The 22,033-nt window shown below is 47.0% G+C and overlaps 1 protein-coding gene across 2 annotated transcripts in view; it reads left to right on the top strand.

The window, feature by feature from the left end:
- LOC144104030 (acetylcholinesterase-like) overlaps nucleotides 1–22,033 on the top strand; it is a 118,801-nt gene that overhangs the window by 41,610 nt on the left and 55,158 nt on the right. Inside the window, exon 2 of one of the 2 annotated variants that reach the window (XM_077636813.1) lies at nucleotides 14,751–15,022. In XM_077636813.1, the coding sequence (XP_077492939.1) occupies nucleotides 14,765–15,022 (258 nt within the window). In that variant the 5' untranslated portion in view covers nucleotides 14,751–14,764. The remainder of the gene's footprint in view (nucleotides 1–14,750; nucleotides 15,023–22,033) is intronic. The other variant, XM_077636814.1, reaches the window with a different exon arrangement.

Below are 22,033 nucleotides of genomic sequence, written 5' to 3'. Positions count from 1 at the left end.
TGTAGCTGTTGAATATAAGACGCGCGGCTAGCCTCTGAATTTTTTCAGTTTTTTTCTATATCTACCGTTGTGCGAGGGTGCCACACAATACTAGCGTACTCCAACGAAGGTCTTACTAGCGCTTTGTACGCCTTGCTTCTCACTTCACTTGACGATCTTCCTAATTTGTGTTTTAAGAAGCCTAATTTTTTACGAGCTGAAGAGCATATGTTATCGATGTGCGCAGTCCATTTAAGCCTGTTGGTAATTGTGACGCCTAAATACTTATATCCAACTACTTGTTTAATCATATTGCCACCCATGTTATATGAAAATTCGTTTTTTTTTATTAGTAACACACATATGCACAGTCTTTTCAATATTAATCATCATATCCCATTTATCACACAATTCTGGTAGTAATTTTAGATTTGCGTTCAGCTCGAGTTGTTCCGTAACAGAATTTGTGGTTTTAAAAATGACACAGTCGCCTGCAAACAGTTTAACTGATATAGTTGGACTGACAGAGGGCGTGCTCACCCTCATTTAATCAGGATTTCAATCGGTGAAGTTAGTGTGAGGGAGGATGGGCGCAAGAGAATAAGCGAAGACGAGGGTGAGGGAAGAAAGACGTGGTGAGTGTGAGGAAGGGCAAAGCGCACTGTCTGAGGGCGATGGTGGTGGGCCGAACGTACTCCGGACTAACGTTTTTTGTCTGTGCAGACCGTTATGAATTCCCGTTTTAAAGCTCTAGTTCATAGGGTGAAGGTCCCCGCGGAAGACGCAGTTTCTGCAGTGAAGAGGTGCACGAGGCGAACATGAAAGTCGGGGAGCCGCACGCTTTCTCCATTGCTACGATATACTACACCGCTATACTGCAGCGGGTAGACGACGACGACGACATTGAGCGAGTGAACGAGTGGACGAAGAAGACGAGAACTCATCTCTGGCTGTGTTCTGAGTGCCGCCCGTAGCTGTTCATTCGTTTTGTAAATAACTGTAAATATATTCTTTCCCGCAACATATTTGGTGGAGGTGCGGCTTTCCTCTACGCCTACCGAAGAAGGAGCTCCGCAGCGGCCGCCAGCTGACTTCGCTCACCATGACCCAAGACGCCTCCCAGCAAACATCACAATCGGCAATGCCATCGCTCGTTCTTTCTTCCCCTCGTGACCCTGGGACATTTTCTGGCACCGACAACGTTGACGTGGACGACTGGATCAACATGATGAACGCGTGAGTACGTACAACCGCTGGGATCCGACTCTTATGCTCGCGAATGTCATCTTCTATCTAAAAGACACCGCCCGCGTCTGGTACGAGACTCACGAAGATGATTTGACCAGCTGGGACGTCTGGAAGCAGCAACTGCGCGAGCTGTTTGGACGGCCGCTCGGCCGAACACTCGCCGCTAAGAGGGAGCTTGCGTCCAGAGCTCAAACATCTACGAATCCTATGTTTCCTACATTCAGGACGTGTTGGCCCTCAGCCACAAAGTTGACAATAACATGCCCGAATCTGACAAAGTGGGTCACGTGTTGAAGGGGATCGCCGACGACGCCTTCAACCTGCTCGTCTGCAAGAACTGCACTACAGTCGACGGCATTATTAAGGAATGTCGCCGCTTCGAGGAGGCTAAAAGCAGACGTATTAGTCAGCCGTACACACGCCTCCCCAACACGGCTGCGACTTCCTCATGTGAAGACCTACTGCACCGGCAAACTCCTGTGCCTCCAGAAAATGTGACCCGCATCATTCGACGCGAACTCGAAGCTATGTCCCCTGCCTCCCTGCCTCTACGTGATGGCGACAACCACTTGCCCACCATCTCGATGGTACAAGCCGTCGTCCGTCAAGAGCTTGCAAACCTTGGTCTCCAGCCCGTCAGCCCTGTGCGTCCTTCATCACCACTCGACATCACTGCGATTGCTCCTGAACGACCTTCCTACTTTGCTCCACGTCGCCGTAACCCTAACGACTGGCGGACACCCGACGACAGACCCATTTGTTTCCTCTGCCACCGCATTGGCCACATCTCCCGTCACTGTCGCAATTATTGGTCTCGTCGTAGCACATACAGTCATCTAAGCTCTCACCGCGACGATGACCAGCCCCGCCACTTCACGCCCCCTCCAGCCCAGCAGAGTGCTACCTTTGACGGCCAGATTTCCCGCTCCAGCCGCTCCCCGTCCCCCCTGCGTCGGCAGTCTCGTTCGCCCCTACGCCGTCGCTGCTCTTCTGGCCCCTACGGACGCTCGCAAGCGGAAAACTAGACGCTGCAGTGTCAGGAGGTGATGCTGCAGTACAGCCCCAGTCCCAAAATCCTCGCTTAGCCCTTCGCGCACACCAAAATTTGCTCGCTATTCATGTCGATGGAGTCCCTGTGAGAGCCCTGATCGACACGGGCGCTCACGTGTCCGTCATGAGTTCCACCCTACGACGCCGCCTCAGAAAGGTACTGACCCCTGCACCCACAGCCGTTCTCCGCGTTGCCGATGGCGGAACGCCTCCTGTGGTTGGACTATGCACAGCCCGTGTGACCATATCCGGCCGCCATACATCCGTTCTATTCTCTGTTCTGGACCAGTGCCCTCATGACGTCATTCTTGGCCTCGACTTCCTGTCTGAGCATTCAGCCCTCATCAACTGCGCCACCAGTGTTGACCAGCTTGACCTTCCTCTTTCTGCTGAGTCGCCGTCCCCAGTTGTACCTCGTCTTTGTGCTTTCGACTTTGTCCGTCTACCTCCTCAAGCCGCAACTTACATTTCTTTCTCATCTGTTCCCCCTGTCCCTGATGGCCCCTACGTAGTCACTCCGGACCTTGACGTTGCCCTCACGCGAAGTATTGCGCTTGCGCACACTGTCTTTACAATGTCGGCAAACCGTGCGTACCTTCCGGTTCTGAACTTTGGCTCGTCTATCCAACCGCTCCCGCAAGGCATCTCACTCGCCACGCTGTGCCCTGCTGCCGAATGTGTCATATCAGTGGTGGACAGCTGCTTACCTTCCACTCATCAATGCCTGTCGCCTGCGGCAACATCACCAGAGAAACCAACGGATGACTACGCCGAAATGATCTGTTCTGACCTACCAGCGATGCAAGCTCACGATCTTAGGTGCCTCTTATCATCTTTTCGCGACATCTTCGACTTTGATGCACGTGTTTTGACTCGTACCTCTGTGGTGACGCATCGGATAAACACCGGTGATGCCGCTCCTCTCCACAGACGTCCGTACCGCGTGTCCAGCGCTGAACGCACCGTCATAAATCAAGAGGTCGATAAGATGCGCGCAAAAGACATCATCGAGCCCTCGTCAAGCCCTTGGGCTTCTCCAGTTGTCCTGGTAAAAAAGAAGGACGTAAGCTGGCGCTTCTGCGTTGATTACCGGCACCTAAACCGCATCACAAAAAAAGACGTATATCCTCTCCCCAGGATCGATGATGCATTAGATTGCCTCCACGGCGCCAAATATTTCTCTTCAATTGATCTTCGATCGGGGTACTGGCAAATTGCCGTAGATGAAAAGGACCGTGAAAAGACCGCCTTCGTGACGCCTGATGGCTTAACCACTTTAAAGTCATGCCATTCGGACTCTGTAACGCGCCGGCTACCTTTGAACGAATGATGGACTCCCTTCTTCGCGGCTTTAAGTGGTCTACCTGCCTCTGCTACCTAGACGATGTTGTGGTTTTCTCGCCTACTTTTGCCACGCACCTCGAACGCCTCTCCAGTATTTTGACAGTGTTTCGTAACGCCGGACTCCAGCTGAACTCATCGAAATGCAAATTCGGTCGCCACCAACTCACTATTCTCGGACACCTGGTTGATGCTTCTGGTGTACGCCCAGATCCAGTCAAAATTCAAGCCGTGAAGGAGTTTCCTCTTCCTAGGTCGTCGAAAGATGTGCGCAGCTTTGTCGGCTTGTGCTCGTATTTTCGACGTTTTATCAAAGATTTCGCCGGCATCGCTCGCCCTCTCACCGACCTTCTTAAGAACGACACACCCTTTATCTGGGGCCCTGCTCAAGAAAACTCATTTTCCTCCCTCGTTCATTTGCTAACCTCTCCGCCCATCTTAGCCCATTTTGACCCGTCGTCTCCCACAGAGATTCGCACCGACGCCTCCGGATTTGGGATCGGTGCCGTGCTAGCCCAACGTCAACAGGGCCAAGATCGCGTCATCGCTTATGCCAGCCGCCTACTTTCCGCCGCAGAGCAAAATTACTCCATTACTAAGCGCGAGTGTCTCGCCCTTGTCTGGGCTGTCGCTAAATTCCGCCCGTACCTGCTCGGCCGCTCATTCACTGTCGTCACTGATCACCACGCTCTCTGTTGGCTGTCTTCACTAAAAGATCCCACCGGTCGCCTTGGTCGCTCGGCTTTGCGCCTTCAAGAGTATTCATACTCAGTCGTGTACAAGTCCGGTCGTCACCACCAGGATGCTGACTGTTTATCCCGATACCCTGTGGAGCCACCTGACCTCGAAGACGCTGAGACCCTACCCTGCCTCTTAGCTATCACTGCTCTCACCGATATCGCCAACGAACAGCGCAACGACTCATCTTTACAACCTATCTTTGATGGCCTCCGCTCTGCAAACCGATCTCAGTCTCTGCAACTTTATGTGTCCCAAATGGCATTTTGTATCGCCGCAACCTACGCTCCGACGGTCCTCCGCTGCTCCTCGCCACACCCCAACATCTACGTTCTTCTGTCCTTGAGGAAGTGCACGATCTGCCGACAGCCGGCCACCTTGGCGTGTCCCTCACGTACGCTCGAGTGCGGCACCGCTTCTTTTGGCCTGGTCTGTATCGTTCCGTCAAGCGTTACGTTGCCGCTTGCGACCTGTGTCAACGTCGGAAAAGGCCCTCCACTTTGCCTTCCGGTCTTCTACAACCCATCGACGTACCTCCGGAACCTTTTCACCGTGTTGGCCTCGACCTTCTTGGCCATTTTCCCACGTCCCTCTCCGGTAACAAGTGGATCGCTGTCGCAACTGATTATACGACTCGGTACGCCATCACGCGTGCTTTGCCCACCAGCTGCGCTACCGATGTCGCCGATTTTCTTCTCCAAGACGCAATTCTTCACCATGGCGCCCCTCGTCAACTGCTTACCGACCACAGTCGTTATTTTCTGTCAAGAGTGATTGATGGCATTCTTCGTTCGTGTGCCACGCAGCACCAGCTCGCGACAGCTTACCATCCACAAACCAACGGGCTTACGGAACGGTTCAACCGCACGCTCACCGATATGATAGCAATGTACGTCTCAACGGATCACCGCGATTGGGACGCAGCCTTACCTTATGTGACATTTGCATACAACTCTTCACGGCATGACACAACAGGCTATTCCCCTTTCTACCTTTTGTTTGGTAGGCACCCCCTATTGCCTTTGGACACACTCATGCCGGCTTCTTCAATCCCCACCACTGCTCACGCTCAGGACGCCATCGCCCAGGCCACGCTGGCTCGCCAAATAGCCCGTAGTCGGCTCCGTGCCTCTCAAGCTTCCCAGAAGTCCGCCTACGACCGCTGGCACCGGGCCGTCGAATATCACCCCGGATCACACGTCCTTCTCTGGACGCCGTCGCGCAGCGTCGGTCTCTCCGAGAAGCTCCTTTCTCACTACCGGGGCCCTTACCGTGTGGTGCGCCGAGTCACCGACGTGAACTATGAAATTGCTCCCCTTGCGCCCTCGCCATCGTCCTCTGGCCCCTCTACCGACGTCGTCCATGTATGCCGCCTCAAACCTTATCACGACGCTCCTACGCCACCACTCCAACGCCGAGACTGCGTTTCATCAGCCGGGAGTCCTGCAGCGGGTAGACGACGACGACGACATTGAGCGAGTGAACGAGTGGACGAAGAAGAAGACGAGAACTCATCTCTGGCTGTGTTCTGAGTGCCGCCCGTAGCTGTTCATTCGTTTTGTAAATAACTGTAAATATATTCTTTCCCGCAACAATACTATGCCGAAAATAGAGCTCTTCTAACTCAACAGAACACTCCCATTACTGTCAAGTTCGCACACTTCAAAGCCATGGAACTGGTTCTTTCAAACGCGAAACACTTTAAGGGTACTAATCACAGCGTTTCCGAAGACGACTCCCGTAGCACTCGTATTGCCCGTAAAAACCTCATAGATTAAGCTCTAAGTGAACAAAAAAGTTTATCCTCCGACACGACAGGATTGTAATCGGAACCACCACGTACACATTCGACCACGCATTGCAATCAATGTTACCTCGAACGCCACAGCTATCATCCAAACACACCCAAAAAAGCACTCCCAACTCGCTCTCAGACCTTTACTCTAGCATTAGAAGCCTCCTGTCTAAACGCGATGCTCTCTCTAGCCTAATCAACACCACAGAAAGCAACGTAGTCGTAATAACAAACATGGTTAAATGATAACATAACGGATAGCGAAGTACAGACCGCATTCCGCAACTGTGATGTCTTTCGCTGCGACCGCATAGGTAAACGAGGCGGGGGCGTCCTAATAGCAGCTTACCACATCCTTAAATTCCATGTTATGCCGATTGGCTCTCCCATCGAAATGTCATTCCTCTGTCCTAAAGCCTTATTTCCGCCGACAGCAATCTGCGCTTGCTATCATGCTCCAGACAGTGATGCTTCGTTCATTCCTTCCTTCCCCAACGCCCTTCATATGATAAATTCCTAACTTCCGCACGCTTGCCTCTTTGTCCTTGGTGACTTCAACTTTGCCGAAATTAATTGGTGGAACCCGCCTGACACGACTAATTCTTGTGCGCGCGATTTCTTGAATACTTTTCAAACTTTTGGTCTGACCCAACTGGTCACCATCCCAACAAGTCAGAATGCTCAATCATCGAACATATTAGACCTGATACTAACGTCACATGCAGAAAACTTGATATCACTCTTGAATCTGCCGGGTATCAGTGACCACTCAATAATACACACCACGTTTCTCAACCACTTACCGCACCCAAAAACAGTAACTAAAACAATCACACTTTATGACAAAGGAGACTATGAAAGCATCAACAGTGAACTTGATGCGTTCCGAACCTGGCTTCTAGCCTATTTTCTTGATCGCACTCCTGAAGCTAATTGGCCACAGTTAAAAAAAATGCACGCTCTAATTGAAACATTTATACCTACATCCCCGTAACTGAACGCCATGAATCACCTTTGTGACTTCCGAACAGCCAAAAAACGAATAACCCCAACACGTGGCAAAATTATTAAGAAGCAGAAAGATCCTATAACCTACAAATATACGTAACTAAACACTCACTTTTTTCTTCTACTCTATCCGACATGACTCGTACAAACCCACATGAATTCTGGAAGTGTATCAATCCTAACTCCATCAGAAATGTAACACTGTGTGACGATGATAATAATCCAATTGAAGATCATGATGTTGCGGAAGTTTTGAATTTATCATTCAGCTCAAATTTCCCTCCCGAACCGGATAACGAATTACCCGATTTTCCTTCCTTTAAATTTCCACCTATGCCGGACTTGAGCTTTGAACCTGATGGTGTTGTCAAAATAATCGGCTCTGAAATTAACCTCCTCAACTGGTGTTGACGGAATCGATACTAAATTGTTAAAAATACAAAACATGCAACTAACGCCATATTATCTCATATCTTTCAGCAATCCCTTTCATCAGCCATCATTGCCTATGACAGAAAATAGGCAAGGTCATACCAGTCCAGAAGAAAGGGCTTTCATCTTCTCGCCATAAATATCAACCAATATCTATCACATGTATCACTTCTAAACTAATGGAACATATAATTTTCTCTCAAATTATAAAATTCCTAGTGTACGTCAACTTTTTTCAGCCTAACCAGCATGGCTTTCTAAAAGGTTTATCTTGTGAAACACAGTTAGCCCGCTTTATTAACGACTTTAGCTCTAGCATTGACATTAACATTCCTATTGACGCCCTCTTCTTCGATTTTGAAAAAAGCTTTTGACAAAGTTCCTCACAAACGACTATTCCTAAAACTTTCACGTCTCAATCTTAACGAACATGTTTTTAATTGGATATGCAGCTTTCTCACTAATCGGCAGCAGTTTGTTTTTGCTAATAAATTTTCATCTTCTTATTCCTCTGTTAAATCTGGGGTACCTTTGGGCACCGTCTTGGGCCCCCTTCTTTTCATCATATATATTAATGATTTGTCTGTTAACATATGTTATAACATTCGCATGTTCGCTGATGATTGCGTTAAGTACCGGCCTACTAACAGCGATGACATTTTGCTTCATCAGTCTGATATTCAGTACGTACTAACCTGGTTAATACATGGCTAATGTCCTTAAATGTGAAAAAAAACATCTCTGCTATCATTCCACCAACGTCATTCACAACCATCTTCAAAATATCTAATCGGGAATGCGGAAATCTTTTCAGTACCAACTTACAGGTATTTAGGCATCCATTTGACACCTGATCTAAATTGGTCTTTTCATGTATCTCAGGTTATTAACGAGGCAAATCGCGTCCTTGGTTACTTTCGACGAACCCTGCGACTAGCACCCCCATCAGTGAAATCCCTTGCTTACTTAACACTTTTCCGTCCCAAATTAGAATATGCATGCGCAATCTGGAAGCCTCATCAAAATAACCTTTCCACTACTCTCGAATCTGTACAGAATCTCTCAGTTCGTTTCATTTTCTCAGCCTATTGTTATCATGTAAGTGTAACTGAACTAAAACGTAATTCTCATCTCACACATTTAGCCAACCGCCGAAAAATTTACAGACTGTGTCTGTTTCATGACATTCCATTTCTGAACCATCCATTTCTGAATCATCCATTTCTGAACTCCATTATCAGCCCCGCACAACTCATCTCCAATCGCACAAACCACGAGAAGGCCGTCTACCCTCCCCAGGCCCGCACTTCTGCGCATCTGCCATCATTTTTCGTTCATACAGCGAGGGACTGGAATGACCTGCCAAACGCCATCCTTGATCAGATCGACTCATCGTCATTCAGATCGTCCATAGAAGAAATGTACTGATGAAATTCCACCCATGTAATACCCCTTCAATGGGGCCTTTGAAGTACTAATAAATAAATAATAAAATAAATACATTACAAGGGGGCACTGGCCGGGCCGTGCGGGTGGCCACCGATCCAACGGGAACCATAGCACCGCAGTCAACATTTTCATTATCGTCCCCGAGTCTGTCAGATGAACTGAGTGCAGAGTACAACGTAAAAATTATAGTAATGTTGTTGAATTCTCAGGTTCTAAGCATTGTTTCCAGGAACGAAGTCCGATTTCGCGCTCAGGAAAGTTTCAAAGAACTGGCTGCTGCGCAAAAAAATTCTACGAGATTCCACTGTCAAATTCAAGCCTGTTGGCGGCACTGGTGTGGAATTTTTTCATTCACACTGTGAGTAGTTCAGTACCGCCGTTTCTTCTTTCTATATTCCATTTTCGCTGGAATTGCAGTATAGGAAAACGGTGCCGCAATGTGGTGGACAAAGCGTAAAAATTCTCAGGTTCTGTCTTATCATGGAAAAAAACAGCAGCTTAACCACATTGGTCTGAATCATCGCTCGCTCTGCCTTGCATTGTACGATGTGATAAAAAAAGAAAAGGCTGTACTGCTACCCTAATAACCGGAACATCGCTTGGATTATTTCTGTCCCTGGTGAGACGTGCGGCTACGTAATTGCGTGCCTAATTTTATGAACCAAATTTCTTGCAGGCATGGTACGGAATTGACACCCAGCGTTTGAATAATACGCAGACGTCTAAGCAAAAAAGTCACGGGTGGTTTAGCTTGGGCACACTACGAATTATCGTGCTGTAGCACCATTACCACTGGTTTTGAATGCTTTATCTTGTATTTCTATACTTTTGCTTGAACTGAACTGGCTTACTTTGGTTGGTACATCATATTATGTAGGTTTGCGTGATATTGCATCATTTTAAACTTACAGTTCGGTAGAATTGGTAATTCTCTACATTCAGAGATCGCTGGGAGTCCTGATTACACTCCTGGCGCTGAGGCACAACGGTTAAGCTGTGCGCCACTGCTCTGAGATGGCAGCTGCTGCCATCGGTGGGGCTTGTGAGACCCATGCGGTTCCTGAATAATCTCTCGCGACTAATCATTAACTGAACTTCCACGGTGGGCAGTTTGCCGACAATCCGGTGGGCAGCTTGTGATGACGTCACAACGTCACATGACCAAGATGGGCCACGTGCTAGAAGCTGGCTTCGGACAGACAGACAACCGTTTTTCGGCGGTGTGGAAGCTCTAGGGCACTAAAATGGCAACCACAGAATTCGTTCAGTCCAGACTCGGGAAGTTAGTGATTACCATTATTCAGTCCAAATGCTGCCTTTTAGCAACCAGTTTGATTCTGAAGTGGCCTGAATAATGTTCTATATTAAGCGACAGCATAAGAGCCTCACTGCAGCGGATAGCCGACATCTCACGGGAGGAAGGCACTAAAGATATAAAAAAACTTTATAGCTGGGGTAGCGGGATTCGAACCCTGGCGGCGGCGCTAAAAAACCAGTTCCGCTGGCCGCTGCTTCAGACCACTACGCCATCGCCACTTTCTTTTCTTTATGCATGAATATACACATCAATAAAATATCTTAGTTGCCATGCCCCTTGCCAGACAACCGTGTCTAATGGACTTTCATTACAACAAGTTGGTCCATCAGACTCAATGCATCATCTGCATTGTCCTGCTGCTTCAGGACTTTTCTTAATTTATACATATGTTCCACAAAATAATCACATACCGATCGTGCATCCAAGTCACAATGTCTAAAAGCCATTCTACTCCCCCAAATGCTGTGAAAGCCCAATAACATAATCTGGTCACAATGTGCAACATCACTTTCAGTGGTCAGGTACCGAATTCCGCGCGGTGTCAATGGCAAGTCTTTTTTTAGGGTTCTTTGCAAAACATCCCAGTAGAACACCGCATCCCAACAATCCAGGTACACGTGTTCTACCGTCTCTGGCTTTCTACACAAGAGACAGTTTGAGCCCCAAGGAACAAAAAGGCCCTTTTCCTCTAGCCATGTTTTTACTGGTAGGGTTCCTGTATGCAGTTTGAAAAAGAATTATTTAACGCCAGGCGCGACAGTCATCTTCTTAACTCGCCTGAGAACGTCTTTTCCAGGGCCTTCACAGTATAAGGTTCTGTACAGTGAAGCTGGAAACAACTGCTCAACAAGATCCTTGTATAGTCGCTTCGGCTTTACACTCGCTAAATACTCTAGAGAAAACCGCACTTGCAAAAACCTTGCAAAGACCACCTCTCGCAGGAAGCGAGACACTGTGTACCTCCGAGCATTGCACGAAGAGACAATGAATCCTGGAAGTGCACTAGATAGCATGGTTTGTATGAATGTCCGCAAGAAGGCGTCATTTTGGTCACGCAAGAAACAAAACCTTACGCCATCGCCACAACGTTTCTTTTATTTAAGCATGATATATATTATATTGAAAAGATATTCAATTAACATTAGGTAAATTATTTACAAAGCATTTAAGAAATGCCGCGAAACACATCGCAAAAAAGACAGAGCAACCGTGCTCATATTTGAAAAAAAGTGCAACTTACGGCGAAAACACAGGAAGAAACGCCGACACAGGCGCTGAACTTCATATATGAACTTCAACGCCGCCCAACTTTGGCTGAGAACAACAGAGGAATAGACGCGAGGTAAGGCTGAGCACACCATCAAGAGGGAGTGTTAAAGTGGGTCGGTTCATACACTTCCCCCAGATGAACAGTCAGCTGGGAGAAAACTTAAAATCCTGCCTGTACGAGCCGCCAAGCTCTATAACTGTCTTGCAATACCGTCGTCTTCTTAGCGTACGCGCGCTCACGCCTGTTGAACTGCCAGTCTCCCACGCTGTAGTTTGAAAGCGTGGTCTTCACCTTGTTCCATCCGTGCGCGTGCAAGCGTCATCAGGCCAGCAAGCAGCAAACTACGCGAAATGGCGGGAGGTTAGAAGCAGTGAAATTCAGAAGACTCATTGCTATCGCGATGTGATGGCGTAAATGTAATTAAAAGACCTACAAACATTCCTTTTTCTGAGTCTATTCTGTGCTTAGCACTTATTGTAGATTTTGTGGTAAATGCCACTTCATTGTTTTCTGAATATTCTTGGCGTACAATAGTTTTATGCGCCCAGACAACGCTCTGACTCAATTGAGCAGTGCATATAGATAACAATGATATGTTAGAAGTGCAGGAGAGATGTATTCATGCAGTGCGTGTCAGAAGTAAAGGCAGAGTGATATTTTGGAGCTCAACTCATAACGGTCTCGATTTTGTCTCACGTATTAGCTCAAACAACACACACACACACACGTAGACACAAAAATATAAGCATCTAGCCTCTCGTCCAATGTTCTTGAGGGCTTGTCTTATATGTTTATTACTCAGTGATGTTGCCTGAAGTTGCCGACTACAAAAAATAACTTGAGTTTTAAAACGATCCTTAGTGAGAGAGAGGAAGGGCCGAAGATGTGAGAGGAGGGCAGCAAATTTTTGGAAGTGAGGACGAGGGTGAGGGCCATGGATTCAAAACTGAGGATGAGGGAGGATAAATAAAAATGAGAGAATTTGCCCACCTATGTTTGCGACAAATCTTTCTGATTAAGGTTGGTTTAATGGGGTCTAACGACCCAAAGCAACTCATACTACGAGGGATGCCGTAATGAAGGGCTCCGGATGATTTCGACCACCAGTAGTTCTTTGAAGTCAAGAGTTCGACTGAAACCCATCTGGTCGGGATGGAACAAGACGAAAAATCAAAGATACCGACCAAAAGAAAGATGAAGTGACATTTCGGCTCCCACACGGAAGCCTTGTTCACAATGACGAAAAAGGCTCCCATGTGGGAGCCGGACCCTCATTTGATCTTTCTTTTGGACGCTGCCTTTTATTTTATAATGGTGGTTCACCAGCGCAAAACACACACAGACCAAGAAAGAGACAAGACACACAAATCAGCGCTTTTATTTTCGTCAGGGAGTTATTTAACGTGCGGCCGCCGCGGCCGGGATCGAACCCACGTCTTTCGGGTCAGCAGCCACCTAATTTCCCGCAGAATAATTTCTTTATCAAAAATGAGACTTGTTCTGCAGTGCCGTAGTGTGGTTGGCTGTTTTTTTTCATTATTCCTTAGTGCTGCACAATTCCGTCTGCATGAGGACGTTTGGTCATATGTTTCTACAGTCTTCTTCTTATTACTTTTGAGAACGTTAGCTCTTACTGTTGCTCGTTTCGCCTCCGTCACTCCTTCCGCTTTCAAATTTCAAGATGGCGGCTAAATCATGTCATCATAGCCATGACACCTCAGATCAGCAGAATGTGATGCCTTACCATCTGATCGCACGCGCGCGCGCTCGTCGGACCGGTACGGCGGCCGCATTGCAGCCTATAACCCTATACTGGCGACTGACTGACGGACTGATGTTTCTGAGAGGAAGAAGAAAAAGGAAAGAGCACGGGCCTGCCTACTGGCTCAAGCCGAGCCACGCTCGCTGCCGCGTGCTGAAAGTAGGAGGGGTAAAGGACAGGGGAGCAAAGAGTGAATGAAAAGACGCGCCGCGCTAATATGCCCCCGGCTGATCCCGGAGGCAGTGCAATACCGGGCCGAGCCGTGCCAGAGTGCTTCCAAGCCAAGCACTCCGCCATATTCCAAAAATAAGTTTAGTATCGTAGGTCCAAGGACCAGCCGCAGATATTAAATCAGGTATCAGGTATCAGTATATAGGCAGATATACTGGAGTTCCGCTATGTACCGTCTGAGCGAGTGCCATGACTGGGGCAAATTGGGGTCGCTATTGGCGAGAAAATTGTGGCCCACCCTCTTGAAGCAGAGGGTTCACAGTCCGCCAAACGATTTGGCGCGAATTGGCGCACAACGTTGTTGGTCGCGTTGAAGCCTGATCCGAGTGAGGGTTCGTACCGACGACCTTTGTTCCTCGAAGCCGTAATGGGGGCGACCTTCGGAGGGCCGTGGCGGGGGATCTAGGGGTCGCATAGGGATGAGGGTGGCACAAAACGAATCGTCGTTTCGTGATGTATACGTTGGTATCCAAATTTGTTGAAAGCATAGGTGAAGACAACTTAGCTTACGCGCTTCATTTGATATTGCATTCGCTAATTATTTGTTTTTTAAAGAGCGGTAGTTCTTAATACTCGCAATCGAACGTTTCTTGTCCGGCCGTGTTTTCAAGATGGCTGTCGGTTATGTGCCCGGGTGTACTGCTTTGTAGATTACTCAATGTCCATATGGAATAACGTTCTTTAACCGTTGCGTTTTCGTTAAGTTTTGTCCGATTGCTACCGTTCTTTGCGCATTCCTTGCCCTCACTTCTTTTCCTACTTTAACAATCTGTCAGCTTTATCCCAGCCTTCTGTAAACTGCCTGCCTTCTCTGGGGATCTCTGTCCTCATTTTTTTTTCTTCCTGCATCTACAACTTGGCGATCTTGACTCGGGACTTCACTCTTGTTTTCTATGCTTTTATTTTTACAACAATTTTCTTCTTAAACATTTTTTCGGGTGCTTCACTCCATTTCTTTCAGCTTCAAATGGCCTTAAGCCCGGCAAAGCACTGTTGGACCGGGCTTCCTTTCTCTTCCATTCATGCTTTTTTATTTAATCTTTGAGAAGACCAATAAACAGGGAAGAAAGGGTGACGAGCACTATGCAAGGCAGGTTTGCGTCGACAGTTGACATGATCCATTTGACAGCTGCAGAAGCGACCATGGTGAGAGGAGCGGCCCTGCTGTTTCTACTGAGTGCGGCCGCGGCCAGCAGCGACTCGTACGTGGAGAGGGAGACCACCAAGGGGCGAGTGCGAGGCACGGTGCTGCACGTGGTCGGCCGGGGTGTCGAGCAGTACCTCGGCATCCCATTCGCCGAGCCGCCCGTCGGCGAGCTACGCTTCCGACCGCCGCGGCCAAAGGCGCGATGGACCGGAACCCTGGACACCACCTCTGTCGCACCCACGGCTTGTCCCCAGGTGGGTTGGCTAACTGGTCTCTTGCGAGTGTCGGGTGATGCCTGTGCCGCGCAACCAGAGTTCGTAATCCACAGATGCACTTGGAAGATAAGCTATTGTTTTCTGTTAACAAGCTTACAAGTGCTTCCGCTTGGAGCTGGTTGGTCCACCATATTCTTTAAGCTCCAACGGTCAAAGAGAGAAGTTCGAAACTAGCCCTGGCACTACACAAATTTGGACATGGCAAGTGTGGAATATTGTGAGGTATTCTTGTGGAAATATTGAAGTCAAAGCTGCATTCTTTCGTTACGTAACAAAGTCTTGCATTTAAAGTCTTTCATTTAAAGTCTAAACGGTGTTAGAAAACCCTAAGGGAATGATTTTGAGGGTAGAAAGAATGTTAACATAAAAAAATGAAATGTGGATACATTCACTGTCATAGCGGGATATCTTGCGACATACGAAAAAACTTTATTCATAAAAACTTCGCTTTGAAAAGTGCGCTTTTCCAGAATTTTTCGTATGACTAAGTATGTTAAAATATTTTCGTATATATATATATATATATATATATATATATATATATATATATATATATATATATATATATATATATATATATATATATATATATATATATATATATATATATATATGTGTGACTGTTGCGAGAAAGGCACTATGAACCAGCAGTTATATACTTATAAAGCAAACTGAGGCACGCTTTAAAACATAACATAGTTTTACTGACGTTCGGTCTGGGGAACAGTCTTCATCAGGGACACACACTCTGAAGCAGACTGGTCCCCATTCGAAACGTTACTTTATAAGTATATATATATATATATATATATATATATATATATATATATATATATATATATATATATATATATATATATATATATAGCCCAGCGCCACCCTCGTCCTTAGCGGTGGACCGTCCATAGCGGCCGCGAACACTCTCAAGGTTCGCTTACACGCTAAACATATATACTGCCGCGAACATTTGCAGTGTTTGTTCATTCTTCAAACCTGAAGCCACACAACTTTATCGCTTTGTTCTAAACTCAAGACGCGACTAGATGTATCTCCATTGATCGCATGCAGGCAGAGCTGACTCTACGTTGTTCCGGAATGTTCTAGTAACTTTGCACGCTTTATCTCGAAAGTTCGCTATCAGCCTTAAATAGAGCACGGCCGATAGTGGCTGGCATTCTGCTTGACCACCGCCGAGCACACTTGTCGCTACGCCGCCGCCGAGTGATTCAGTCCATTTTGGGTGCAAGTCAGCCAAATAAACAACAGTTTTCCTTTAGAAGACCTTTTGTCCGTCTTCATAGCTGCTTCGGCTGCCGTCACCACTACATGACAATACCTACGACAGCAGCAGACTGGACAGCCGTCGCCGTAGCTCAGTTGGTAGAGCACCGGACGCGATAATCGGAGGTCATGGGTTTGGATCCCACCAGCGGCATGGTTGTTTTCTCTGCTGCTTTGTAAGTAATTTTCTTTAAGCGACAGATCGATGTAAGTAGTATTCTCCCTTTTAACAGCACTACAAATAAAAAAATAGAGACATCCCCCTATGCACCTTGGTTTCGGTGACTGTTAGATTCCTTTACGCACACGCGCACACACGCACACGCGCGCACGCACACACACACGCACACGCACGCGCACGCGCACGCGCACACGCACGCGCGCACACACACACACACACACACACACACACACACACACACACACACACACACACACACACACACACACACACACACACACACACACACACACACACACACACACACACACACACACACACACACACACATATATATCAATTTATTTTTATATATACATATGACAGAAGCCAACAGCCACCGAAACCAACGTGCACAGGGAAATGTTTCAATTTTTTAATTTGTAGTGCCAATCAACTGGTTAAAGAAATTTACTTATGAAGCAGCAGAAAAAACAACCATGCCGCCGGTGGGATCCGAACCCACGACCTCCGAATATCGCGTCCGGTGCTTTACCAACTGAGCTACGGCGAAGGCTGTCCAATATGCTGCTTTCGTTGGCATTTATATTTTGATTGTAAGCTAACCTTGAGAGTGTTCAACGGCGCCACCCTCGTCCATAGCGGTGGACATAGCACGTCCTGTAATACCGCTAGTGTGATGTAGAACGTCATCTAACGGCGAGGGCGTAAACTGTGCGAGAACCCTCTTATGCTACCTATGGCATAGAGACTGCCAGTACCGAGACCCTCGTTAACCTATTAGCAGACAAGGCAAATGAAATGAGGGGCTCGTTTGACAAACGTATGAAGGAAGCCAACAGCCACCGAAACCAAGGTGCGCAGGATGTTTCTATTTTTTAATTTGTAGAGCCAATCAATTGGTTTAAAGAAAATTACTTATAAAGGAGTGCATGTTGTTGAGTGAGTCGGTCGTACATCGTTGAGTAAAGGTACTGCGCAAAAAATTTCAAACATGGACGAGAAGGGCACAAGGACGGGGGCAGACTCGCGACTGGGTTTATTCAGAACAACACATGCTTATAACTTCCACACCACCATGTCAGTCACTGAGCGCAAGCCAGAAATCTGCATTCTGTCTGATAAAGTCTTATCGAGGCATCACTCACACAGACATCTCTTTTGTTCCTAATGAAAAAAGCCTCGGCAAGTTCACGCGCCATCTGGTCACGGCTACGCCTTAAAATCCTCGTTTTCGGCAGCAAAGGCAGGCATGGGTTATCACGCGTAGCCGAAGGGCATGCGCTACAGTGTAAGGGCAGATTAGATCCTTTTCCGGTCTTAACTGAAAGCTGGTGTTCCCTCAGCCGGTCGTTTACACATCGGCCCGTTTGACCGATGTAAGCTTTTCCACATGCCAGGGTGATCTCGTAAACAACCCCCTCTGAGCACTTCACGAACTCAGTGGCGTGACGCTTCTTGCAACCTCGCACGCTCTTTTCTCGGGCAGCAATCCGGTAAAAATAAAAGTAAAACAACCATGCCACCGGTGGGATCCGAACCCACGACCTCCGAGTATCGCGTCCGCTGCTCTACCAACTGAGCTACGGCGACGGCGGTGCAATATTCTGCTCTCTTGGGTTTTTATGTTTATTGCGTTAAGCGAACCCTTGAGAGTGTTCACCAGCGCCTCTGATCAGCGCTCCAAATTATATAACAAAAACAGTCCCCTATGCACCTTGGTTTCAGTGACTGTTGGCGTCCTTCATATGTTTGTCAAACGAGCCCTCATTTCATATATATATATATATATATATATATATATATATATATATATATATATATATATATATATATATATATATATATATATATGCAGTATAGAAAGATAAACGTATTTGGTTGCTAGAGGCAAAAATTCAAAGTTGAAAACGCTTCATTTAGCCATAGATTTATTTTGAGTCGACGTTTCGGACAGAGCCTGTCCTTTCTCAAGACTGAAGTTACAGGGGTCTTCTTCCTCTTCTTAAGGAGTTGGCACTGGCACACATGTACGACACATGAACAAAAGAAACAAACGGTGGCAAAGAATACTAGAAAAGATACAGATAGAAAGGGAAAAAAAGGGGGAACAAATAAAAAAGAAAAACGTGTTGTACCCCGCCGCCCACCCCGAAGCCGCGGGGAGCCGACCCCGGACGAGGGAAACAAAAAAAAAAGGAAAACACGGAGCGGGAGAGGATAATGGCTACCCATCAAGGCAACAGAGCGGCGGCGTGTAAGGTGGACAGGAGCAGACGGTGGCGGGATCGCCCTACACACAAAAGTTAAAGACGCGTGCACTCGCATGCCCCGTACACAAAGAGTAAACAAATAAACAGAATAAAATGCAGACAGGGTCGGAGCTTCCGTCATCTTGAACCACTTCGGCAGCCAGAGCCAAGGCCGAATCAGCGGCGCCGTGAGCTTAACTAAACACACGTGCACTGTGCATGAAAACACCCAGACATACAGCAGTAAAACATCCGAGCTCATGCCAGTGTCGTGTGGCGGCTAAATGACAATGGCGGGAGCATTTAAGAGAGTAAGGTGTACAGAAACAGACGGTGGCGGAATTGTCCAACATATATAAATTGGAGATGCTTGCACTCGCGTGACCTGGCCAGAAAAAGTAAACAAATAAACAAAATAAAATGCAGACAGGACAGGAGACTTCCGTCATCTGGAACCATTTCCGCAGCCCGAGTCAAGGTAGAATCAGGGCGCCGTGAGCTTAACTACACACACGTGCACTGTGCCTGAAAACACCCACAAAAGAAAAAAAGTGGAAAAACATCCGAGTTCGGCCAAGTGTGGTGTGGGAGGTAAATGTGAATGGCGTGAGCAATAAGGCAAGGGTTCTTCAATTGCACCCCGTCGTCAAGGTAATCGAACTGGGAAGATAGGGGCAGGATGGGGTAGGGAATGAAGAAATTTGTGTGAGCTTGAAAAAGATGTCGCTGGCAAGAAACGACCGAGGTATGTCAAGCTGGCTCTCGTAATGTCAGCAACGGCCCTGCTAGGGGCGGATGGAGGACAATACACCTGGACTTTCATTAATGCCGTGAGGAATTGTTTCAAATTTGTAAATGAAGTACGACTCGCGTTGTTCTCTTTCCCGGGTGTTGTGGAACCCACCCTGTAGGACTGTTAACTTAATTGCATCAAATGGGTGGTTTCGCTCATTAATGTGTTTTGACAAGGGAAGGTTGGGTAGGGATAAGATATGCGCGCGGTGTTTATTAAAGCGAATTCGTAGAGGGTTGACGGTCTGTCCAATGTACTGCATACTGCACACACTGCATTCTAGGAGGTATATTACGTTGCAGGAATCACAATCAAAGTTGCCATTAATTTCCCATTTGAAGCCTGAAGCTGTGCTTACTGCACAGCTTGATGTTTGTATGTGTTTGTAGACCTGGCATCTACTTTTTCCACAGGGCCGGCACCCCAAAACCGGCTGGTTATTTGTTTTTGAGTGTACAAGAATATTTTTAATGTTTTTTGGTCGTCTGTAGATCACGTGAGGGGGAGCAGTGAAAATTTTGGTGAGGCGCTCGCTTTGTTCGAGGATGTTGAAATGTTTTCTGAGGATTTTGTTTACGTTAGGCGGGTTACTGGTGAAGGTAAGTACGAGATTGGCCCGGTGGTCTGTTTCGTCGTTGTAGCGACATCCCTCCAGTATTTGCTCTCGGTTGAGTTTAGATGCCTTTTCAATGGCATCGTCGACAATGGCGGGGGGGTATCGTTGCTTAATGAGGACTTCTCGCATGCGTTTGGAATTTTTTACGAAGTCCTCGTCTTGGGAACATATTCTTTTAAATCGATGTGCCTGAGAGTATGGGATGCTTGTTTTAGAGTGACGAGGATGGCAGCTTTGGAAGTGTAGGTATTGTTGGCGGTCCGTCGGTTTTCTATATACACCGGTGGTAAGTGAGCCTTTGTTTACCGAAATCTCAACATCTAGAAAGTTAATTTTGGTGTTGGAGTACGTGTAAGTGAAAGATATGTTGGGGTGGACGAGGTTGAAGTTTTCAATAAAACGTACGAGTTCTTGCTCTGTGTCAGTCCATATTAAAAAGATGTCATCCAAGTAGCGTTTGTATAGGGTGGGCTTAATGGGGCAATCTTTCAGAAATTTGGATTCAATACTATGCATGAAGATATTGGCGTAGGTTGGTGCCATCCTTGTACCCATGGCTGTGCCATTAATTTGCAAATAGTGTTCATTGTTAAATTCGAAGTTGTTATATTCGAGTACGATTTTTGCCAGTATTTCCAAAACACGTGGGGTAGGGGTTTCCTCCTTTCTGTTTTGTTCATACGCTTCGATCAGAGATTTAATGCCATCGGAATGAGGAATGTTTGTGTAGAGAGAGACTACATCTAGTGTTGCCAGGAAGGCTCCTTCCGGGAGTTTGAGACCTGCTATTGCGCGAAGGAAATGGTTTGTGTCGCGTATGTATGATGCGTGTGTTGTTGGAATATGTCTAATTAGTGTGTCAATGTAACTGGAAATTGGTTCTGTAATCGTGCCAATGCCAGATACTATAGGGCGGCCAGGATTATTCTTTTTGTGGATTTTCGGTAACATGTAGAATCGGCCCGGCGACGGGTGTGGTGCGGTGAGGGCTTTAGATAACCGTAGGGATATGTCCCCATTCTTCGCAAGTTGACACAGGGTCTCCGCTACAAAATGTTGGTATTGCGCAGTTGGGTCTGCTTCAAGACGTTGATAGAAACTAATGTTAGAGAGTTGTCTCAAGCCTTCTTCAATGTATTTTTCGCTGTCCATGACAACTATACCACCTCCCTTATCCGCTGGTTTTATGATTATATCTGTCCTTCTGCTCAGAGCCTTCAATGCATCCCGTTCGTTTTTAGACAAGTTCTGCCTCCCTGGAGTTTGGTTCTTGTAGGCGTAAATAATGTCTTTCTGGACGGCGTTAATGTACATGTCCAAGTGTTTGTCCCTTCCTATACTAGGAGTCCAGTGGTGGTTAGTAACGACGAGTTCTCTGCTATCCGCGGTAACCCGCGCCCGATCGAAGAAGTATTCCCGGAGTCGCAACATTCGTGCAAAGTTGTCCAAATCTTTTAACACCGAGAATTCGCTGTATTTACCGGTGGTAGGGCAGAATGTAAGGCCTCGAGAAAGGACGGATATTTCCTCTGTCGTTAAGGCCCTGGTTGATAGATTAATAATATTGTGCTGGAAAGCAAAGTCGGCGCTTGGAACCGCAAGATTATTATTAGTAGATGCTGTCATTTCAGATCGTTCTACGCGTGTTTCTTGAACTGTTGACGTTTGTGTCGTTCTACTGGATTTGTTGTTGGAGTTTATTATAATAGTGGGATTAATATTTGTAGCTGCCTCCGTTCTTGATTCTTTTTCGCTTGTTATTGATTTTGACCACACGTGTTCTGGAACCCCGTCTCGAATAAATTTTTTGTGTTTGGTCTTGCGTACCTCAGTCGCTGCCGAAGTGGTTCAAGATGACGGAAGTTCC

The sequence above is a fragment of the Amblyomma americanum genome, chromosome 9 (genome assembly GCF_052857255.1).
Source record: "Amblyomma americanum isolate KBUSLIRL-KWMA chromosome 9, ASM5285725v1, whole genome shotgun sequence".
NCBI classification, from domain to species: domain Eukaryota; kingdom Metazoa; phylum Arthropoda; class Arachnida; order Ixodida; family Ixodidae; genus Amblyomma; species Amblyomma americanum.
Note: the sequence above shows the minus strand (reverse complement) of the source record. Positions and strands in the feature narration are given on the sequence as shown.